Source organism: Oryzias latipes, chromosome 10, assembly GCF_002234675.1.
Source record: "Oryzias latipes chromosome 10, ASM223467v1".
NCBI lineage: Eukaryota > Metazoa > Chordata > Actinopteri > Beloniformes > Adrianichthyidae > Oryzias > Oryzias latipes.
The window spans coordinates 8418767-8442568 of NC_019868.2; the positions used below are offsets into that span (position 1 = coordinate 8418767).

General features: G+C 39.1%; 1 protein-coding gene across 3 annotated transcripts in view; it reads right to left on the reverse strand.

Moving 5' to 3' along the window:
• LOC101156095 (glycine receptor subunit alpha-4-like) overlaps window positions 1–18690 on the reverse strand; it is a 72908-nt gene extending 54218 nt beyond the window's left edge. For 2 of the 3 annotated variants that reach the window (XM_020706424.1, XM_020706427.1), the window contains exon 1: window positions 18206–18690. In XM_020706424.1, the coding sequence (XP_020562083.1) occupies window positions 18206–18273 (68 nt within the window). In that variant the 5' untranslated portion in view covers window positions 18274–18690. The remainder of the gene's footprint in view (window positions 1–18205) is intronic. The other variant, XM_011479898.2, reaches the window with a different exon arrangement.
• Between the last annotated feature and the right edge of the window lie 5112 nt (window positions 18691–23802).

Below are 23802 nucleotides of genomic sequence, written 5' to 3' on the forward strand. Positions count from 1 at the left end.
ATGTGATTCATTTAAAAATGACCATCAAGTTAATGTCAAAATGTATCTGTTTCTATGTATTTTGTTTGTTTTTATTGCCTGTTTGGCAGCGTTTCTTTCAAATATTTCATTAGCCTGATTCTTGGAGGAAATTTAGTGCCTGAGAGAAATTTTTTGTGTGATTTTTATGTGACTTTAATGTGAAGATTAGTGGATTTAATTAGCTTTGAGCTGTCTTTTCATAGTTTCCTAATTTTGCTCTAGTTGTGTATAAAAACTACCAGTCAAAAAGTTCAGAACACTGTGCAGAACACAGATTTTTAAAAGTATGTATTGTGTAATATTTTCTATCACTAGGCCTTATTGTACGATGACCTTGAACTGCAAATCACACCAACAAATTAGTCAACACAAAATAATATTACAGATCACAACGACAATTAAAAGGCTAAACAAAAGCAAAAAAACAACTACATTTTAGAAATCCATCCATCTATTTTTTAACCCACTGCACTGCTTTCAAGTTCACGGGGTTGCCAGAGCCTCTCCTGGCTACTGTTTGAAGAACGCGTTGTTTACCCTTTACAGGTCATCAGCCTGTCGCAGAGCCACACGATCACTACCACACACTATTCCAAAAACATGAAATAAAATAAAAATGAAACATTTTTGGCCAAGCAAAAGTAATTTCTAGAAATCAAATTAAAATGTTAAAAATTGCAAAGCTTGTTACTATGTAACTGATTAGATAATGATGCTTATCCATCATTTTAACTAAAAGTTATTTGGCATGAAGTAATATTGGATTTGCTCCGAACTAATCATAAAACATTTACAAGTATAGAAACATTGATGATGCATTTGTTTAAAGTCAAACGTTGTTTTAACCCTGCAGCTCCCAGTTTAATCTGAGAACAGTTAGCATTGAACACAATGAAGCTGTTGTCCTGTAAACCAGTGGTCCCCAACCTTTTTAACGCCACGGACCAGTATGACATCAAACAAAGTTTTCACGGACCGGTCTTTCAAATGTAGGCTGATGAGTAATATAGCAACACTACGACGAAGGGGGAACAGAGATGTGACAAGACAAGCTTTTATTTTGACACGCATGACACTGTACATCGCACAAGTCTCATCATCCTCTCCCCTTCCCTCACTCATGGTGCAAAAAAGAAGTGCTGTCTATTAAGTGTAGCTTTCTTTTCTTTGGAAGTCGAAGGCTTCTTCTGTCTCCTGGCTGGGCTTTTTTTTCCCTTGGCAAAGAAACTTTCCAAAGACGTTTGTTTTTTACTCATTTTGCTAGCTCCTTGGTTTTATTTTATCGGTAACCTATCACGTGACCGAGAAGAGTGCCTTGGCCTGTGTCTAGAGTGGCATAGACGGATGTAACAGAGAATCGGGCAATTTTTCAAAATAAAACATCTTCCAGATTCCGAAATAAATAAAACGGAAGTAATTTAAGTTATTTATAATTTCTCTGTGGCCTGGTACCAAGTGACCCATGGACCGGTACCGGTCCGCGGCCCGGGGGTTGGGGACCGCTGCTGTAAGCCACCCATAATACAGGTGTTCACCTTCTGAAAATGTACTTGTGACTTTGGTCTCTCAGGCGTCTTCCTGTCAGTTTACTCCAGGTTCTGTGTAACCTTTGATACTAAAATAAACAATACTCACTGACACTTTGACTTTCTTAGTAATTTCTCTGTAAGAAAACACCTAAATGTCTCCATGTTAGAAAGTATCTCTTTCATTGTTTATTTTGCTGTTTTTTTTAAACACCGCATTGCTTTTCACAGTAACATATAGTTTAACTAGAAGGAGCTGCATTTCCAGAAGAAAATGCAGGGTTGAATGCTGTATTGCTGAATGAAAGCAGAAATATGATGAAAAAGCTGAACATTGTAAAAGTAGAATGTCTAAAATAGGTGAAACATTGTAGAAGGAGTTAAGCATGAAAGCTAAAAAATTGTTGAAAAAATGGCTGAAATGTCCTGGAAAACCCTGGAATATTTTGAAAAATTAAAGGACCAAAAGTCAAAGGTAAACATTGTAAAAGTAGAATGACCAAAACAGGTCAAAATTTGTAGACGGAGTTAAGCATGAAAGCTGAAATTGTTGAAAAATGGATGTACTGTTGAAAATTTGAAGATGATGCTAAAATGGCTAAAAGTGCTAGCATCAGCATCATCAACTGACTCAAAAAACCACATTGTTTAAGAGTATCATATTGGTAAAAGCTACATGTTCTAAGTTGACAGAAAATCCACTTTTTTCAAAATGGCGGCTTTTTTATTAATTTTATCTCCATAGCAACCATTTTACATTTGGGTCGGCATGGGATGACGAACAAATCGACGTCAGTTTCAGACAAATCAGAAAAAGTAAACCTTTGGACGTCCTTAGCAACGAAGTTTGTTGGCTAACCACGCCCACATTCCTTATATGTCCAGATCCAGTGAATTTCAATCTGTTCAGTTCTAGCCATGGATGAAGTTTATTGCAATATTTGCTTCAGATTTTGTCATAAAAAGGCCACCAACATTAGGTTGTGTCGACATCCCATAATGATTTCTAAGCGTATTTTATAGTCCAAAGCCTTGTGATCATTTTAATGTTTGAACGGTGTCTCTAGCGACAAGTATGTTGAAGTTATATTCGTTTAAAGAAACAAAGGCTTCAGATTTGAAAAACATAAAATGGCTGCCAAACAGTCTCCATCCCATAATGACTACAAACCTTGAAGTTGTAATGCAAAGCTTTGATCATTTGACAGTAAAAGTGGAGCCACATGCTGCAGCAGGTGACATAATGTCATAGGATGAACCTCAAGATCAATTCTCTAAACTATGTATGTGCCATTAGTCTTAACACACTCATCCATATATAATGGAAAGCTATATTGATCATCCGCTAGCTAGCTGAATGACACGGCATAATATTTTCATTTAACCACTGTCTTATGTGGTGTAAAAACATGATATTTACTTCTCGTAACAGCCACCTAACTCATGGTTTGGGAATCAACACTTTCCCATGAGCCTTAGCGGCCGTGGGCGGGGCTAAGGCCCGGGTCCCAACGCTTGTCCACAAGATGGCTGCGGATCACATGTTTGAACTGCAGCTTCCAGCTACGAGGAGGAAAATAAAAAAAACATCAAAACTAACTTAGATTTGCTCCCACTGTTTTTTGTAACATACATTGAGTGTTTGTGTGTGTGCTTTAAGCTGCTCTGATAATTTTAACGTTTGAATGGTGTCTTTAGCTAAAATTGTGTGGAAGATGCAAAGGTTCTTGAAAAGATAAAGGAACAATGAATGAAAGCTGAATTTGCTGATGAAATGGCTGCACTGTCCTGGAAAATCCTGAAAAATCTTTAAAAGTAAAAGGATAAAAAGTCAAAGCTTATGAGTAACCCCACCTGAAAGAAAATGTTTCCATGTAACGAAATATAATTGAGTTAGTGGAACTGAATTTTATCAAGAAAGGTAAGGTAAAAAAACATGCAGAAAAAGTCGGATGCTGGAATCGAACTCTGAACCTCAGTATTATAAGACCGCTTTCTAAGCCATTGAGCCAACACTTCTGTGATCACACAATGCAGCCGGTATATATTAATCAGGCGTGTCGTGTATCATCTTATTGGAAAAAGCCGAGTTGAAACGATTTCATGCCACAGTTCGTTATTTACGTGGAAAAAAACGATTGACAATTTTCACTTTTGAAAAGTCAAAGGATTTGAAAGACCAAAAGTGGTGGTAAAAAAGGATTCTCAATGTATTTAAATGGAGCAAAAATCTTGGAAAATCCTGTACAAGCATGGAATATCTTGAAAGGTTCAAGGATTTGAAAGACCAAAAGTAATAGCTGAAAGGATTAAGCTGAAAGATCTTAACATTGCAACAGTAAAATGGTTAAAATAGGTAAAAACTGAAGTTAAAAATCGCCTCACATTTAGGCACAAAATGGCCGCAAAACCGTAGTTGGTGTTGCCATCCCATAATAATTTCAAAACTTATATTGAAATACAAAGTCTTATGAGCAGTTTAATGTTTGAACGGTGTTTCTAGCTAAAGGCATGTTGAAGTTACAATGGTTGAAAGAAACAAAGGTTTCAAGGATTCTCCATGTATTTTAATGGAGCAAAAAATCCTGGAAAATCCTGGAATATCTTAAAAAGTTCAATGATTTGAATGACCAAAAGTAATAACTGTAATAAGTTGAAAGAGCTCAACATTTTAAAAGTAAAATAGTAAAAAAAAAATTAAGGGTCCGAACCGGGTGTCGAATCCAGAACCTCATGTACCATAACTTCCCAATGCATTTTAAGAGGGCAAAAATTCCCGGAAAAACTGGAATATCTTAAAAAGTATAAGGATTAGAAAAACCAAAAGTCATAGCTGGAATAAGTTAAAGGAGCTGAAGAGTTTAAAAGTTGAATGGTTAAAATAGGTTAAAAATTGTAGAAGTAGTTAAGTGTCAAAAAACGGCGGAAGATAGTATAAATAATAATAAAGAAATAAAGAGAAACAGGAAAACAAAGGGTTGAATGCTTTACAGCATTCAACCAATTAAGGCTCATGAAGGTGTGGTTCCACAGTGTGTTCAGCACTGTTTCATGTGAACAGAGAAAGTTGGGAGGTAATCAAGCAAAATTGAAAACACCTCAGTCAGTAGGAAGAACTTTTAAGGTTTATTCAACCTATATATTACACATAAAGAGGTTTAAATTGTGTATCCACCTTGTTAAGTTCCATTGAAATTCTGTTTTTGTGCCATTTCACACACTTTTTTTGTTGGATTTGACAGATTTGAAGAAGATGACAGACATGTCACCTGCTGCTGATATTCAAAAAAAAAAGCAAAAAGCATTACATTGTGTTTTCTTTCACAGCTCAGTGTGACCCAGACCATCCAGTCATGACTAGAACTCAAATAAGAACTCACAACTTTAACCAGAAAATTTCTACTTTTACCCTCCAAAAATATCTAAAATTTTAGATGTTGTGACTTTTCTTTAATAATCTGTCCTTTTTTATTTAGGGTAGCCAAACCTGAAGATGTGCCAGGTCTCCTGAATGGGTCCCTCACATTCTGCCACTGCACAGCCCTAAAGAGATTTGGATAATCTACAGCGCACCGTCTTCTTATTTAAGAAAAGGCTCTATGGATGTTTTTTTTTTTTTTGGCTGTACCCCATTAAATGTCTGTCAAGAATCTTCTGCTTTTCCTCTCTGCTCTTGAATTTGCTCCATCTTTTTTGAAAACCTCAGCTCTCCAGTTTGAGCTTATGCTCAGACATCTTACATAAAACAAAACTTCTGCTCATATAATTTTAGGGTTTTGCTCCAAGATTGCTGGGAATTCAAATTTCCCCTCAAGTCATAAAAAAATGTAGATGTAATGCTCACATTTAGTGAACTCTTCGAGTATTTCTGGTCCAGCAGATCACAATCCAGCCGAGATCTAAAGGCTGCCGCTGCATTCAGGCCTGCATTAGATTACACTTTTTCCAGCAGCCTCTATAAGAACTGTTCACACAGTATTGGAATTCTGTTCAAAAAAGCCGCTAATAATGAAAAGATGACAACAACGTTACCATATTTATTTCATTGTAGAGTGAAAACTATTCTGATTTTCGAAGAAAATTTATAAAAATGTCATTGTCTTTAAAGATTTGCTTTTCCTTTTGGATCATTATTACTAGTATGAGAATAAACAAACGATTCAAACATGATGATGGATAATCTGCTGTGCCCAAATAACATGTGGGGTCAGCCGGTCGTCCCTCTCACGTCTGCAGCTTGTTTGAAAAACCTGATGCTTGTGTCTCTGGTCGGAGCAAGAAAGAGGGACCACATCACACCAGTTCTGGCTTCCTTTCACTGGCTGCCTGTTCTTTTTGGAGTTCACTTTAAGACTCACTTATTGGTTTTAAAATCTTTGAGTGGTGTCGCCCCACCTTACCTTGCTGAGCTCTTGCTTACCTTACCTCTCCCTACACTCCAGCCGGTTTCTTAGGTCAGCTGATCAGCTTCTTCTTAACGTACCGGATCTAAAATGAAATGCAGGGGGACCGAGCCTTTTTTATCTGTGCTGCTAAATATTAGATAAGACTCTTTACCGTCCATTTTTTAAAACGTATTTAAAAATCTTATTTTGTTTTGTTTTGTTTCAGTTTTAGTTTGGCCTTCTATTTTATGCTAACATTTTATTGTGTTTTATGTTTTTACCGTCAATGCTTTCTTTTATTATGTTCCTACCTTCATGCTTTTGTTTTATTTTGCTTTTGTGTTTTTATGCACTTAATAATTCAATCTGTTTTTCATTACGTTTAGCTTTTAATGTATAGCACTTTGCTCAATATTAATTGTGTTAAAGCGCTTTATAAATAAAGTTGATTGATGATTGCTTGATTGATTGATGTAAAACACTAGTTTACCACAAAGACTGATACAAAAAGAGAGAAAGCAAACCTGTACGGGAAACACGGTGGCCCACATGAAATGTCAAGTTTGTAGACCTCTTGGTGAGCCTGTAGAGTGAAAATGTGCATGCACATTTTTTCTACAGGCATGCTGCAAGTGTCAGGATGTTGGGGTATATAAGAATGAAGTAGGTGAGACACAGGCCTGACTGTTAGAAATCAGGAAATTACACTATTGACCCGTACTGTGTGGACATCCTACATGCACTTTTGTGTCTCTTGCAATCACTGTGCATGAAGCATTTCTCTGTGGTCAGTACTCGCACCTTACTAACAACTAGAGTGTGGCGTAGAGCATCATACAACAGCATTACCTGCACGTCATAAGTGCACGTAACTGATATTATTCTTAAAAATACTTCAATTTACATTAACCACACGCATGGTATGTTCCATTTTCATGACATCCCTTAAGGAGACCGTACAAGCCTCAAGGGAATTGTAAGACACGCCTGCGCTCCCTTTAAGAGGCAGACGCTCCTCTCTAGGAGCCTCCACAGCCCGGACAACCCAAAAACCCGCAGCACCCGTACAGGTCACACCCCCAATACAGGTGAATGTCACTAAGGCTTAAGTGTCCAACAGATTACATCGTAATCTATACTGTTATTCTTAGAGCAAGTAAGACGCAAAAGCATTTGGGTCCCTGACCGTATTTTTCCTCTTCAAATAACGACCAAATATGGCAATATACAAAGTAAACTGTGTTACCCTGAATTTACACTGGTCTATCTCGTCCCTGTTGCATTGAGAAGACCGTCTCACAACGACTCCTTTACATTGACTCCGCTGCGTCGCCGGTCCATCCCCCCTTCTCCGCTGGATCCCGGAGGAGGGGTTGGTCATGTCACCTCAGAGTAAAGTAGTTCGTCCTGCTGTCTTCGCTCCTCCAACACTTAAATGATCAAACTGCATGCCCTCTCCTTCCTAACTGAGTCCTTGTACAATAAATGTTTTGTGTCAAAAATTGTGTTATGTTTTCGAACATCTACCAGTAACCCTTGTGCTATCCTATGCACTTTAACATTGGGAGTTGGGTCATCTAGACCCACTAGACAGTGCTCTGAACCTATTTTCTTCAATGATTTGTGATCTTCACTAGTGTCCATGGATTACATGAAATCTTTCCACCTTTATCCACCTTTGTCATGGTAGGGAGAACACGTCAATCTAAGGGTGGGGTCATCTAAGATAGCACAAGTGTTAAACTTTCTGCTGTGTTAACGTTCATTATCACGTGAGCACCTCACCGTAAATATGAAACTAGGTCTTATAAAAAATTTTTATAAAGTACAACGGAAGGATTTATTTTGAAACCCGGACCAGTTTTTCGGTCCCCCAGCTTTTGGCCAAAAAAAAAGAAATATACGCATAGACGTATTGGGAATAGAACTCCAGTGTAAAGCATTGCGGTGCTGAGGGCCGGTATTGGACTGCAGACACCACGGAGGCAATGAAAGTTGTATTTTTTGTCTCAATGCAGTGGAGACGCACCGCAGGTGGACCAGTGGAAATCAGCCTTAATGGAATCACATCTAAAATGAATTAACATGAGTTTAAAAAAGCATTCACTTGGTACACTTATGTGATAATTCATAAAAGATTTGACTCATTGCTGACTTTTTCAGAAGCAAAAAAGGGGATGTCTGCGCTCTCTTTGTTGGTACCTCGGATATCGACTGACAGCAGAGACAGGTCGCCAGTATAAGCAGTAACGTCGTCTTTCATCATTTTCACAACTCGTCTTTGGAAAACAAGTTACAGGCCGAGCAATGTTGCATTTCAGCTTCATGTTAGCCGGCTGCACGTCTTCAAGCATTAACTCTGAGATGCGTACATCACCCCACGATGCATTTATTATTCAGTCAGTCACTCAGGGTTTTGATTCCAGCTGGCAGCAGCAGTTACTAATGAAAACACAATTTGGTGTGAACAAGAAAAGACGTTGAGAGATACCCACCTCCCCTTCACTGTTAAAAATGAGATTTTAAGGTGTCCCTTATAATTACATTTTAACTCAGGGTGTGATTTCAATTAGAGAAAAAATAGGAAAGTGGAATATTTAAGGTGTTGCATCCTCCTGCATGTGTATCTTTATAACAGCACACTTGTGTGTTGTGGTGGCACAGAAGAGCTTGTTATGAACATTTGATGGAACAGAAACTGCGAAAGGTCACATGTGGTTTGATTAAAACGGGCAGGAAACAATCACTCACATCTCTCAGCCTGAAGTGTCAGGCCAGCAGTGAAGACCCTGGCAGACTGCTTGAGACCATCAGCGAGCTGTCACCTCCACCATATATCCAATCACAGATCTAATGTCCTTTGTGGCAATGGGCAAATCCGTTTCAAGCTTTCTTGACAGGGATTGAGACAGTGGGTTTTTATTAAATGTTGCTGGAGACAAAAGGGATCTGAGCTCTGCGGTGGCGCTTACTTTGCAAAATTGGCAAGTTATGAAGCAAAAAAAGTCTAATTATTTGGTTCAAACGAGTTTTGGCATAATTACATCTTCGACATGTTCTCAACAGAATTAAAAACACAAAAAAGGGCTTTTGCTCATTTTTAATGAATTCTTCAGTGTGTCTGTCCCGAGGTATTAATGTTAATTGATAGGTGCACTACTACTGTGGAGGATTGTGGCGGTTCCAGAGCTACATGGCTGCTCTCCTGCGTGGCTCATTTTTTACTCATTAACGCACGTGAACATCCCATCTGTTCTCCTTTTTAATGCACGGTCTCTGGCAGCGCGTTTCCTGAACTACTCTGTGGATAAATGAGGGTTTGGGCACTTTGGTGTGTCCAAAAAGCCAAATAATTGGCTGTGACAATACAAAACAAGGGAAACTTACTGACAAGTTTAATTGTGATTTAATTTTCACCGTCAGATGTAATCTGTTCTAATTTCTGTTATTTATAGTTTACGTTTTTACCCCTTTTTCTTTGTATTTAAAGGAAATTGTTCTTTTTCAGGCATTTTCTCACAAGACCTTTAATGTACAATCTTTCCAGACCTTTTTTTTCTGCTGTTTTCCAGCCTCTAGATATTATATTCTTTACATTTGATCAAAAAACCAACCGGGAGTGAAAAATTAAATTAAAAGCTATCACAGGTCCCGACTGAATTGAGCTTTTTAAAGTTCAGGATATCAAATTGTGTTTATTTACTCCAGAGTTTTTTGCTTTAAGCCACAGTATTATGTAAATAATGCTGGATGTTAAAGGTGTAAAAATGTTTTCTTCTACCCATTCCTTTTTTGAGCAATTATTTTTTATTTTATGTCTGTTTGTTATGTCTAACTATTTTATTATTTATTTTGAAATTCGGACAAAACAAAAAAATATTTAAAACCCAGCAACTCCTTAACTGAACATTTTAGATATTTACAATGAGGGTTATTTTTCATCAGAGTCTATCAGTAACTTCCCAGAGAACTTTTTGTACTGAGACAGATTTCAGTACACAGACACTCACAGTCAAACACATGCAGATTGTGAGGCGTGTCCACATTGACGCTTTGGAGACACAGGACTGTGCCCTCTGTCAAACAGAAATGTGCATAAAAAGCTCTAATGCAGACAACACCATTATTCATCCTTTTTGCAAGCCAGCATTTCTGCCAGCTGTCCTGCAAAACTCTTCCAAGGTTCATTGCAGAAGCGGTCATGTATGACCACACTCTGGTTACCTCGCCCAGGCAAAATGTACAGGAAAATTATAATAGATGATGCAGAAAAGTGTTCACATGGAAGAAATTTTGTTCTGGAGGTTTATTTGTTTTGTTATAATAGTTTCTTGTAAAAGTGTTTTATTTTAAGGAAATGATAAACTTTTTTAGTTTGCTGAAATGTTTAAATCCTATCCTTTCTCGTCAGATAATGAAGAAGCCTACCATTAGGTCATTCCCTCCGCTACAGCATTTATAATTTTTATTTAGTTAAGTTCTAATCACTTTTTTTTATCAATTGGACTGTGAATTGTCTTGAGTCTTAATAAATATTGTAGCATCCCTTTTTTCTGCACCGAGGCAGCGAGTCGAAATCCATTTTAGTTTTAATTAATTCTGGTTTTGTTTGCCAAGTGGTTATGAGAGGTACATGCTCTGTCAAAAAATGTTTATGTATTGCAAACAAGGTTAGGTGTTTCTGTAAATATGCCAATGCGGCCAATGTGTAGCGTGTTAGACCGTGTTTTTTTTACATATTACTAACAAGGTTGGGAGTTAGCATCACAGTTTGTAACGTTTGTTTTTAGCGGTATCAGTCTGATTTTTTACGTGTTGCAAACGAGTGTGGGAGTTACAAGTATTGTGAATATGGTAACAGGGCTAACATGTAACGTGTCACTCACAAGAATTAGAATAACTGTGAACACATTTATAGTCAGACTGACTGATGGACTTGTATCTGACTCTATTGTCTCACCTAATGCACCTAATGGTATGATGTGCCTTTTATATGATGCAAATTTAAAAATAGAGCATTCATTGACGGCGCACCTTATTATCTAAATTTCCCTATAGTGTGTAAAGTACAGTAATTCCAAAATGGAAGCCTCTCAAAGTAACAACAAGCATCAGAAAAGTATTCACCATATTTACTAATGGTTTTATGACTGATCAAAAACAAAGTTCGCTCGATTAAGGTTGAAAAAGTACTAGAAGAGATAAATGAAGTAGTTCAGTGTTCTTATTTACTGTCTCTGGAATACTAGCCCACGGTCCTGCATAGAAAGCTGACTGTTAATAAAACATTTTTTGGGGGAAAAACTTTTTAAAAATCAGACCTTGGAAAAATCAGACCTGTTCAAGACTGCCAAGGTTTATTTTTGTTTTCAGTTCCAGCCTCCCTACCATAAGTCTCAAACTATTATGGCCAAAAGTGGGTGTAGAAAAGTGAAATCCTGCAAAAGTGGTTGCTTTTTTTGACCTTCAGTTAACTCTGCTTCCGTCTCATTGGCTCACGGAAATCATCCCCATGATGATTTTCTGTTGGGTAAATTAGATTCACACACACACACACACACACACTCACATCCAAGTCATATGAGAATGAACTGATTTCACTGAAGCAGAATGCCTGTGTGTACAGCCTTCAGAGTAGCAGCAGCAGATCACTAAAAAAGCCACCGTTTTTAAATAGCTTGCTGAGTATAATCCGTCACGTCTGCTCGTTTTTCCTCTAGAACTTTGATGGATTGATCAGTACAAAAACAAGACTAAAACATTTTTCCTAAAGTACATAATTTGAGGCAGAGGTTCTGTTCAGCATTGACTTCATCCAACTCCTTTTTCTCAGAATGCTGTCTTAGAGCAAAATTTAAAGAAACTGCAACTTATTGTTGTTTGCAACTGTTGCAGAAATGTCCTGATCATAATTTATTCTATAAATATTGAATAATTCACCAAAACTGCATTCATTTGTGCTGTTGCAGACTGGGGGTGAAAAATGTTTTGTAACCCCATTCAAACAAAAAAATGGATGAAAGGAAAAACTATTTAAGACTTTTTCTTCAAAAGGTGTTTAGAGTTTAAATAAGGCATTTTAATTTGCCGTAGCAGTACATGAGCCAGTACGCTACATATTTAAATATTCACATGAGAAACAGAACATGTCAGAAATACACTGAAGATTTCAAAAAGTATTACATCCTCCGTTGGCCTGGAACATTCATGTTCAAACTGAGGCTGCCTGTCACATTCTTAATTCTTGTCACACTACTTCTGTTCACATTTCAGGTTGTGGTGACTTTTGGTTTATCATCAACTATGGTTGATTTTACCCTTGTGCTATCCTATGGGGTCAAGATGACCATTGACGTGTTCTCCCTACCATGACAAAGGTGGATAAAGGTGGAAAGATTTCATGTAATCCATAGACACCAGTGAAAATCACAAATCATTGAAGAAAAAAGGTTCAGTGCACTGTCTAGTGGGTCTAGATGACCCAACTCCCAATGTTAAAGTGCCTAGGATAGCACAAGGGTTATCAAGGACATTTTAGAGATCAAAGGAAAAGGATTCCTTCTAACCTGCTGCAGGTTGAGGACCTCTATGAGATTTTTTTAGACAAAATTGTGAGGTTTGCTCTCAATTTGCAATAAACAGAAAAAGATCAGTCAACCAGAAAACATAGACACTTGTGGTTTGTTTTTTTCATGTTTTTTTTTTTTTTGCAGTAGTTCAGTCACACTCCTGTGATCCTATTTGGTTCAGATGTTTGTTTTAATAAGACAGAAAAATAAGAGAAATATTTTAAATGGAATCACGAGGGTTAAAGACACTGTTGTTAAAAAATATCTTAAATATACAATAAAACGCACACTCAAAGTAACAAAACGTTTTCCCTTTTTTTCTGTTTTACAACTTTTTTTTGTGTGGATTTACCTTTTTCTTACCAGGGAGTTTGTGGCTTGCTGATTGTAGTTTGTACGTAACAACCACAAGCATTTTCGATCTAAACATTTTTTTCTGTTTCTGATTCACAATGATTTGAATAAAAAAATCCTCAGAGGTTAAGTTTTAATCTGAATTTTCTTCATTTATGTCCTCCATCACGAGAAAAAGGCTGCAACATGTTAAAAACACCAAAAACATTATTTACATTGTAGTGAGTCTTTACATGTCATGTAAACCTGAAGCCTGGTTTCTGCAGCCCAGTAATGTCCAATTATTTTTTTTTTATAAACCAAATTAACCCAAATCCAAGCCTGATGACACTTTGCACTTACATTTTAAGAGAAAAGCTGCTCGGTGAGAGATGTGTTGATGTACCTGCATGATAGTAGAGCCGGGAAAAAAAGTGTTCTAGCAAGAAAATCTAAGTGCTTACATTGTCCATAGCATCCACGCCCAAGTAAGGATGCAACTACACATGTCTATATGATGTGTAAGGGGCACACTTTTTATTCATTTAGCAACTGCTAGTAACGGGAAAGAAGAGAAGCTTGTAAAGTTTGACAGAGCTAAATGGGTAATTGACTATTTCTGATTTCTCATTTCTTTTGGAAACTTTTGCAGTTTGGTTAACAGTGTGGTTGTTTAGTCTTTTTGAGCAATTGAGACATGACACACTGTCACATGTGATTGAAATGACAGCTTTACAGAATCACTTTCTGACATATTTAGAGATTGCACCACAACTGTACCATGCTAGAGTTCTCAGAACTATGCTCAGATCCAAACCAACCTTGGCACAATTTGCTTAAGCAGAGTTTTTAAACTTGCCTAACATACCGTCCTTTGGAGTCAATCATATATGCAGTACACATTGCCCAGTCTAAGTCATCCCTTACTCTACAGTTAGAAGAAGCACTTGTGTAATCAGAGTTGTATCTCATTTGGCTTTTGGTAATTCTCATATTCAGTTACAATGCCTCCCTCTTGTTTTACTTCACTTTTGTCTGTCTGTCTGTTGCGGATGTGCTGAAATTATCCTCCAGATTTCCTTAACTCCCCTTTTCTTCTTTCTTCTGTGCCATTACCCCCTGTCCTTAACATCTCTCATTTTTTCCTTTTTTCTTTTCTGTCCGGTCCAACGGAAAAAAAAGGGATACAATTGTAATCAATATGAATAAAGTCTATCATAAATTCCAAAAGGTGTTTATTCAAATACACACTTTGTGTGTCAGAAGATCCACACACCCCTGATGTAACAGTAAAATATGTCCAACACAAGAAGCCTTCAGCTCTTATCTTTCTGCTAAGCTGTTAGACAGGACAAGTTTAAGAAAAAAAAAAGAATAAGAAAAACAAGTAGTGAGCATAGTGTTCAAACTGCTGTTAAAATCCAGGGCACTAGATAGTTTTTAGTAGTTATGGAATAATGAGGGAATTCAGACATCGCCAAAGTGTCTTTAGTTAGAAGCTTCTTCAGATCTGCTGTACCTCTGACTTCAACTGGGAATGCTTCCTGCTAACAGCAACATCTACAAGCAATGACTATGAAGAATGTGAGTTGTTAGATTAAGTAGTTTTGCAATAGGTGTTATTGATGGGTTTTTATCGTTTTAATGTCAAATGGAATCCCATTGTTTTTCCAATGGATTAAATTAGATATTGAATATGTATTAGTGTGTTGACTCCTACAAAGTTACACAATACATTTTTAAAGAAAATGATATGTAAAAAAAATTACTTTATAATAAAAACAATTTGGGGTTGCAGTGAATCCAAATTGCTCAGATTACATTACATGACGAGCACCTCACCACCCCCTTCCCAATCCCAGGTACCAGCCAGGGCCCCCAAAGGGAGACCCGCACCACGCTCCAGGGAAACCACCCGCCCACCCCGTGGGAGGTCGGTTCGAGAGCAAGACAGGGGCCGATCAACTCCGGCCATGAGGAGGACGCCCAAGAGAGGTGGGGGTCCCTGAAGAGCGTAGTAAACATTGCCTGATCAGGCCCCCCCACAGTTGGTATTTTGCAGGGGGCCATCGCTCGAGGGCAAGGCTTAAAACCCGCACCACAGGGACATGGACACCCTCCGGCTAAGATGTGATATGACACCCGGTTCATGGTCCCGCTGGATAACTTGCATGGAGAGAGGTCCACCTGACCCAGAATGCAAGCCACCAAGGGACACTGTCCCCGTTGTGTTGTTTTCTTTTGTGTGTGCGTTGAAGTGTATATCGTTGAGGGGTAAAGGGTGTGTGTAATGTTGTTTCCCTTTCGGATTTTCCCATCAGGGGTCGCCACAGCGAACGAGTCGCATGGTAAACTTGGCAATGTTTTACGCCGGATGCCTTTCCTGACGCAACCCTCTCAAAGCAACCGGGCTTGGGACCGGCACAAAAGCAGAGAACAGGGAGCACCCCGGAGTCGAACCCTGGTTTCACGGACGGAAGGCGCCGCAAACCAGCACGAGCTAAACCGGCTCCCTGTGTGTGTAATAAAGGGTGCAATTAAAATTGGCAGGTAGGGCACTGAGATGACCTCGCCTGATTGCTCACATTGATGTCCAAACACCCTCCCACCAAGAGGCCCTAAATGTCTAAGGTGCAGTTAAATTTGGCAGGTGAGGCGCTGAGAAGACATCTCCTGCTTGCTGGCAGTGATGTCCACGCACCCCACCTACCAAGGGTTCTGCATGCCTAATGTACACTAATTCCATGGGGGTGGAGGGGAACTTAAAAGTAGCTACCCCCCGGAGGCGCTTTGCATGTTGACCCCCTCCTCTCCCCATCGCCCTAACAAGTGGTTGTAGGAGGAAGGAGGGTGGATCAGGGATAGATAGCAGACTGACCCCTGATTGGTAAAACAACTAGCCCCCCCTCCCCAGCATTGGGCCCCAGTCTCCCAAGCACAGGGCCCCATAGCAAGGAGAGCCAATCCCCCAGGCCTAACACCGCCCGTCAAAGAGAGAGAAGCCAAAAGATAGCCGTCCCCAGGGACAAGCCCAGGCCCTGTACCCAAGTGAGAGCTCTGGTCAGGGACTCACAGGACCAAGGCAGCCCGACCAGTCAGGGCCCCCATCGAATACCTCAGTGGAGACCCCAACCCGCCAAACCTCCAGGTCCCTGTACATTTAGTATACCCCCCTCCAACAGACAGCCCCCCAGGACAGGACCAACCACCACCACCCCAGTCATCAAAGGTGTCACCTGGAGCAACCGTGGGTGGAAGGTTGACTGCTACCCGCCCCAGGGCCAGAGAAGGAGTGATCCCAGTCCCAGGTGCAGATGGGCAGCCCATCCTGCCCCCACGCCAGAATCCCCAGCACAGGCAAAAAGTCCACCCCCAAGCAAAGCCAGACTTTCACCCAATTGCGCCATCCACAAACCCCTATGCCCAAGAAAGGGAGACTATGCAGCGCCCCTGCCCGCTTCACCCAACCAGGTGCCGATCCAGACTCCCCAACCAACGGAGCCTCCACTCCTCCACCGGACACCAGAAGACCCAACCCCCCTCCAAAATCCCAGCAGACAGACAAAAAGCAACGGCGCCCAGGCATGGTTCACAATCTTCTAAACACACATCCTGTTCACAGGACTGCAAGTCAAGCCTCCCACTGAATATAATTAACCAACAATGTTTGGAAAACATATTAGGTGCACTTAACCTTCCTATATAAATGCAAACACTGCAACCATTCTAACTTCATGGAACAGAAAAGCTGCAGGCAGTTCCAACGAGCTAAACCCGCACTGCGCACACTGCAAAGAGGGAGGTCAGTGCATATATTAACATAACAACTTTGCATTTTAAATGCACTTTTTTCATCTAAAAGGTTTTTTTTAGGCAAAAGCAGGCATATTCAAAGAATCAATGCTGTGTGTAGAACGGATTACGTTTTTTTCTGATTTTTGTAAAGTTCTTCTTTTTGTTTTTTCCTAAACTTCTTGGCTGCCAATAACTTTGATCTAATTTGCTTTCTCCGTTTTTATCTTCATATCCTACAATTTTTTTAATTAAATTTGTTTGTTTAGACCACTGTTTTTCGCAGGAGTTCTTTTTTGTGCCAACAGCAATTTTTTTTTAACTTTCTCTTCATGGTTGGCACCATTTCTCTATATCCTCAAGCCCCATTCTCCACACTACTTATCTCCTTATCCAGATAAATACATCCACCTCTCCTCAAATGCATCTGGCTCATCTGTTCCCCTCTCTACCCTTCCTTAACATTACCACACCGTTTTTGGATTCATGCCTGCCGTTTATTTCCAACCTCCTTCTACAATCATTTATTTTTTTCCTCATGCCTTGCTTCCACTCCATCCTATTGCAGCGGGCTGGGAGGCTGGCAGGGGAGCATATTTCTCAGAGGAGGTACTGTCAGTTGACTGCTGGTCCAGGTGAGAGCCGCTACCCCTCATCCCCGGGTTCATGAAGTCACAACTCTGTTCCACTTCAGGATTATGAAGAAATTAATTCCCTTCAGCCTAAAGGTGGCAGGGCATGAAATAAGGAAACTCTTCCATAAAAGTTTTATTTTTCTGCCACCAAGAAGAGGTCAAGAGGAGATCGGGGAGAGGAAGAGGAGTAGATGGAGAAAAAAGGTAGTAGCTTGTGGGTTGACCTCAGAGAGTGAATGGATGAAGAAGTGGACGATGTGTGCGTTAAAGCGAAATGAACAGAAAAAAAGGCAGATGACACATTATTCTGCAGAATAAAAACGAACTACATAATGCTTTACTGTGTTCAGAAGGTTTTGAATTATAGCAAACCTGCACTACAGTATTTGCAAATCTAACTAAAAACATTTTCCCTCTGCACTTTACGTTGTACAATTCCAAATATTCTTTTTAAAAAGCATTTGATTTTGCTCTAATGCAGGGTGCAAGTGGAAACTCTACAGGTAGCTTCCTTTTAACCAGAATAAACAATTTAGATAGACGTTGAAACAAAAGATTATTTTTTGTTTAATATTTTTGATTTTCACTAATCAGCACCTGCTTTTATAGGGGAATTATAATCGTGTTTGTTACACTTGTGTTCCATAAATTGCGCCCTGACGCACAAGAATTAAAACAACTGCTCTTTCTCTTCTCACTTTTTTTCAACACCAACGCGTTTCCAGGGATTGATGAACAAAAGCAGCTTTCTGGGAGGGAGTTTTTTTTCTTAAGCTGTCACAGTAAAAAAGATAGCTGTTGCGCAAAAAAGACTGAAGCGCGAGAGCCATCCATCCATCCGCTCGCGTAAAAGAGTCGCCGGCAGACGCGTCAAATCCATCGGAGAAAAAGTTGATGCCGAGAAACCAACAAAATACAATGAACATAGATACATGAATTCTTACCTGATGAAGCTTCCTTGGAAAAAGCAGAAAGACAAGACGTACAGAATCCAAACGACCTGTGGGAGCATCCTCTGGCTCAAAACCTCTCCCTGCTCACACTGAAGAAGTTGCAAAGGGAAAAAAAAAACACGACTAAAGCAATCAGCAAATCCACAGCGCAGCTCGAGAGACTCGCGAGAAAGAGGAAGGCATCTCTCTCGACGCTCCTGTCTTGTCCTTGGAGAAACTTCTCCCTCCTCCCACCAAGTCCAGAGGGGCGACAGGCGTCCGCGCAGCAGCAGGCGCTCTGCTCCAGGCAGCTGGACGGCTTTGGTCAATGTCTCGGTGTGTTGGCGCTTATGATCAAGGGGAGGGTCTGGTTGCGCGTCTGTTCTGTTATTTATTAATTTATTGGTGGCGCTTCTTCATTTTGATCTCAGTCCCAGATAATTCAAGACGTTCATGGTTAAAGGTGCACCAGCCTTTGTGGTGATGGCTGTCTAAAAAAAAAAAAAAACACGTAGATTGAAAATGGTGGATGCTTGTGTTTCAAATGGTGTCTGTATGTACATTCATTTAATTGTTTTTATTGACATTTCAAATTAATTTTATGCTATTTTTATAATCAAGTGAATCAAATGATTCATTCCATTGATCTCTACAAATAATTAAATTAAACTTTCTGGAATTCCTTATGTTAAAATTGACCTACAGTACATCCAGCCCTCAGGGCTCTGTATTAGGACCAATATCGTTCATGATGTATATTATTGAACTACTGTATCTAAATTATTGAAGCTAATTTCTTTCCAGATGACATAATTATATTTTATAGAGATGACAACTATTATAAACTTGTTAGTCTTACTAAAACAGAAGCTGCGTGGTAACAAATTATCACCAAATTTAAATACAACAAAAACTGTGATATTTGGTAACCATGAGGGAAATTTTGAGCAACAAATAAACATCACTGGGTTTCCAAATTAAAGTTTTAGGATTATAAATTGACAATAAACTATGGTGGAAAACACAATAAAACAAAAATCTAAAAAAGTCTTGTAAGGTGACGCCTGTCTGGAACTCCGTCACGCCAGGTTAAGGGTGAGGTAGATCGTGAGTGATATTTACGGGATTACAATGGTTTGGTACAGTTCCAAAAAGTCATGACTCCAAAACCAAAATGGCAAAGAAATCAATAAAGTGGGGAAAAAACAACTTTAGCTCTAGGCAGGTGGAGCACAAATGCTTACATTACAGGGAAAGCAGCATTTTCATGGTTGCTCCATGACTTTACCATGCCAAAAAGATTTTTAAATGTGTTCCTGGAATAGCTTCATTGGAGATATACTTCTTTGTGACAGTCTAATCTCATCTACATCATGAAAACAGTTTTCTTACCAAAAATGCCTGTATCTTCATTTGATAAAACAACTTTAATCTTAAAGGTTTAGGGGATAAATGTCATGCACATTTGCACTACCCTCAAGCTCATGTTGACTTCACTAGAACTTCCAAGTTGTATTACAATTTCTTGACAGGAAAAGGCTTAGAAAAGTAATCCAGAGGCATCAACTTTAAAATATTATTCTTGATTTAGCCCATTGTTCCATACAGTAAACACTTGTTATACAGACTACAATACAAAGACATCTGCAAGAGAGACTCCCTACATCACGGTTCACCTTTCGCTGTTTTGCTGTTTTTTTTAGTGCAGCTTTGCATGTTTTTTTTTTTAAACAACACACTGCATTCTTTGTCTACCCCGTGTCAGGTCTCCTGTACAGAATGCATTCAGTTTGCCAAATCTACATAAATCTTAAATCACAATTAGATCTCTGTTTGAACTTTGAGAGTTTAAACAAGAGAGTAAAGTGTGAAAACGGTCATGTTTGTCTGAGAAAAGTGTATAAAGTGTGCAGTGAGAGGTTTTACAGCCTTAAAACATCTGCAATCCATCTTTGCAAATTTGACCTAACACAGGTTGTTTTTAGAACATGAACCCCACAATAAACGAGGGAACACTGTACATCCAACTCAATACACAGTTACTTGGACCAGTTGGCCTGGAGACCAAAATAGTCTTAACCCATTCAAAGAGATTCTTGCCTTGCGGAAAAAGGTTTAACCCTTGTGCTATCTTAGATGAACCACACCCTTACATTGACATGTTATTCCTACCATGACAAAGGTGGATAAAGGTGGAAAGATTTCATGTAATCCATGGACATCAGTGAAGATCACAAATCATTGAAGAAAAAAGGTTCAGCGCACTGTCTAGTGGGTCTAGATGACCCTACTCCCAATGTTAAAGTGCCTAGGATAGCACAAGGTTTAAAAGACAGAGGAGAAACACTCAAAGACAGGAAAAGGTTTGTTATTCTGGTATTTGACGAACTTACAACATGAGATTCTACTCAAAAATTAAACACAAGTTCAAAAACTTCAAAGAGACTCATCTGAGCTGGGATTTGTCATTTGGAAGTGGTTCCAGCCACTAGTTGCAGATGATTTAGTGCTTGAGGTCTACTGGCTTCTTTAGTTTGAGTTGTTAAGCAACTTGTATATGTTGGTTGGTTGGTTGACCCTACTAAACATTTAACCAGTCCAACCTCCAAAATGTTCATCAAAACCAACTGGATTTTCTGCACACACCACTTCCTATAGATTAAACCAACAGCACAAAATTGTTGGTCCCCTATTACAAAGATTATTACAAAGATTTCTTTTAGCAAGTAAAACCTTCCAATTTGTTCATCATAGCTGTTGGGACTGAAGCAGTCCCATCAGTTTAAAGAAACGAGTGTGTGAGGGTTTTCTATCTTCACAATTCACTTCAACTGGAAGACTTCCAGTTATCCTCCACAGATTCCTGTCCGTTTAGAAACCGATGACAGGAATAAACAAGCATACCGATAACTACACCTGTTTGATTGTTGTGCTTTAAAATAACCTTCAGATTATGTATGTAGGCCAGGTTACAAGAGATTTCGTTTTTTTACCTCAGGGGAAGAATGTGCCCTCAGATGTTGGTATCTTTTCATTCATTTCCCCAGCAAAGTCTGATTCTCTGGTTTTGGCTGTGGGTTTTCTGCATCAAGGGGCGTGGGGGGGGGGGGGGGGTTTCCTGTGCATGTTTGGATTTTCTCCAGATACTTTGAGTTCATTCATTGCAAAACCATGCATGCTAGCTTTCTTTTTCTGCCCCTTGAACAGTAGGAAGCAGGTGTAAAAAATGGATACAAGGATTATATTTTTGGACTTAACAGGAGATGTCCCCCATGGCTACACAAAGATGAAATGTGAATGTGTTCACCGATGCTGATGCAACCTTGGACTCCCTTTTTTTTTAAAGGCAATGTTCTTCTTATGTGCAGGGACTTCAGAGATTATCTCAGTTTTAGTGGGGGAACCAGTGGAAACGTAGCTCATGGATCAGGCTGGGTTGTAAAGAGAAAAACAGAAGAAATAAAAAAGTTTCTCATGTTCTTAGTTGTTCTTTCTAGTGTCTTAGAAAGTGGACAGCCATGGAGTTCAAGCTTGAATTGTGACCTCTGAGGGCAGGTACGGATTCGGACCTCTTTCACTGACAAGGCTTCCATGAAGGACAGTGGTGTTCACCTCGTTAAAATTACAATTTGGCCCTTTTCTGAGACATACTGTTTTTCATTAATCCAAGGGCAGCCACATGTGTCGGCTTCATGTCTGAATGAGCAACGGTCAGTTCTATAAGTGGCCACTGCCTTCTTCACTATAGAAGGACATACTTGAAGTTACACAAACCCAATTCGACACGTTTCCATTCAAAAATCTATCATAGCAGACTTGAAGACCCACTAAGATGAAATCATGTTTTTGCCATTTTAACACATCCTTGTAGCATTTTTCTGATGATGGAGGACATATATAAAGAACATTTATCTCAAAGGTTAATTTCTGAGAATTTCTTCATTCAAATTGTTGTGAATCGGGATGGAAACTTTTTTTTGGAAACTATATCAAAAGTTGTCATGACAGACAGACTTGTCAAATTCTTCTAGACTATCAGGTGTTTTCACACATGTATTGTAAGTTCATGGTGAGTGTTTGGTCATCAATGGTATAGCTTCAGAAATTTTTGATCAAAATTCAAATTTCTTTGAAAAATCAATAACACTTACTGTAATGCAGATTTTTGCTTAAAAAAAGCAGAGATGTTGGCACATGACCATATTTTTGAGATAACACAATAATACAATTTTTTTTAAATGAATCCATAAGACAAGGTGTTAATTTCACTACCCTGCTGTCATAAAATTAATAGATAATTGAATTAGACTTATGTAATTGTAATTGAATCAAGAATTCATAAGTGATTTACCTAAGTCACTATAGATACCCAACTGTTGCAACTTTTCCTGTAGAAGAATCAACTTCTTTCCATCTCCTGATTTAATTGAGGCTAGGACAGAGTTTTCAGTTTTGATGAAGGTCTGCTCACTGCTGGGATAATAATCAATTAGTTTAAGGAGCACTTGATGGGCTTTTTAGTTGACTAGAACACAGTATATAAGTGAAAACACAAATACAGTCACGCGCAAGGGAATTTGAAGTTCCCTAGAGCAGTGTTTTTCAACCAGTGTGGCGCGGCACACTAGTGTGCCGTGGGAGATGGTCAAGTGTGCCGTGGGAAATTGTCCTCATTAACTGATCTAAAAACATTTCCCATCTCCAGGAGTGTTCATCCAAATAGTCATCCAGTGTTCATCCAAACAGGCCCTGATAAAACACTGAGTAGTTAGGAATATAAAAGATGTAAAATACATTTTCTTTGCGTTTATTTTGTTTTATTAAAGACATTTTGATAAGAATGACGGTACAGTACCGCGATTCAGCTGCACCTTCGGCTGTATTTTGGAAAAGTCCCGTCCCTTTAACTGTCTCCACCAATCATTCTTGGGGAGCTTAATCACATGTCATCAGTCTGACCAATCAGAAGTGGTTAAAGTCTTCACTTCTTTGTCCCGATTTAGCTCGTAAAGTCGCTCAGTTCTAACAAAAATACCAGCTAAAGCTCGTCTTTAGCGGTGTAGCTTTGGACAGAATCCGGTATCAGACCGTGGAACAAGTTAACAAAACAATGAAGCTCAGAGAAACGATCTCCAGCCGTTTTATGCACTACATCTCCCATGATGCATTGGGTCATGAGATAGACAGCGCACAAGGAGATCTGTTGTTAAACGTCTTGAAACAACGAACACACATCAATCTGTTTTTAAATATTCTAACTTAACCTTTATTGCATTTTTTAGAAAAAAAAACAGCTGCAGTTTCCAGCTTTTTCTGACACAATTATCTCAAAAATGCATGTGAGATTGTGGAGGGAGTGTAGATCAATACAGACTAGGAGTTTCTCTTTTTTTTTTTTTTTGGGATGCTGGTGTGCCGCGGGAATTTTTTTAAGGTTAAAGTGTGCCGTGGCTCAGAAAAGGTTGAAAAACACTGCCCTAGAGGCACACAACCTGCTCTTAAATTTCAGAATTTGCTCATCTTTAAATTAAATCTCTGATTGTGCGAGATCGTAATGTTTTCACCTGCCATGTTTAACCCTTGTGCTATCCTAGGCACTTTACCATTGG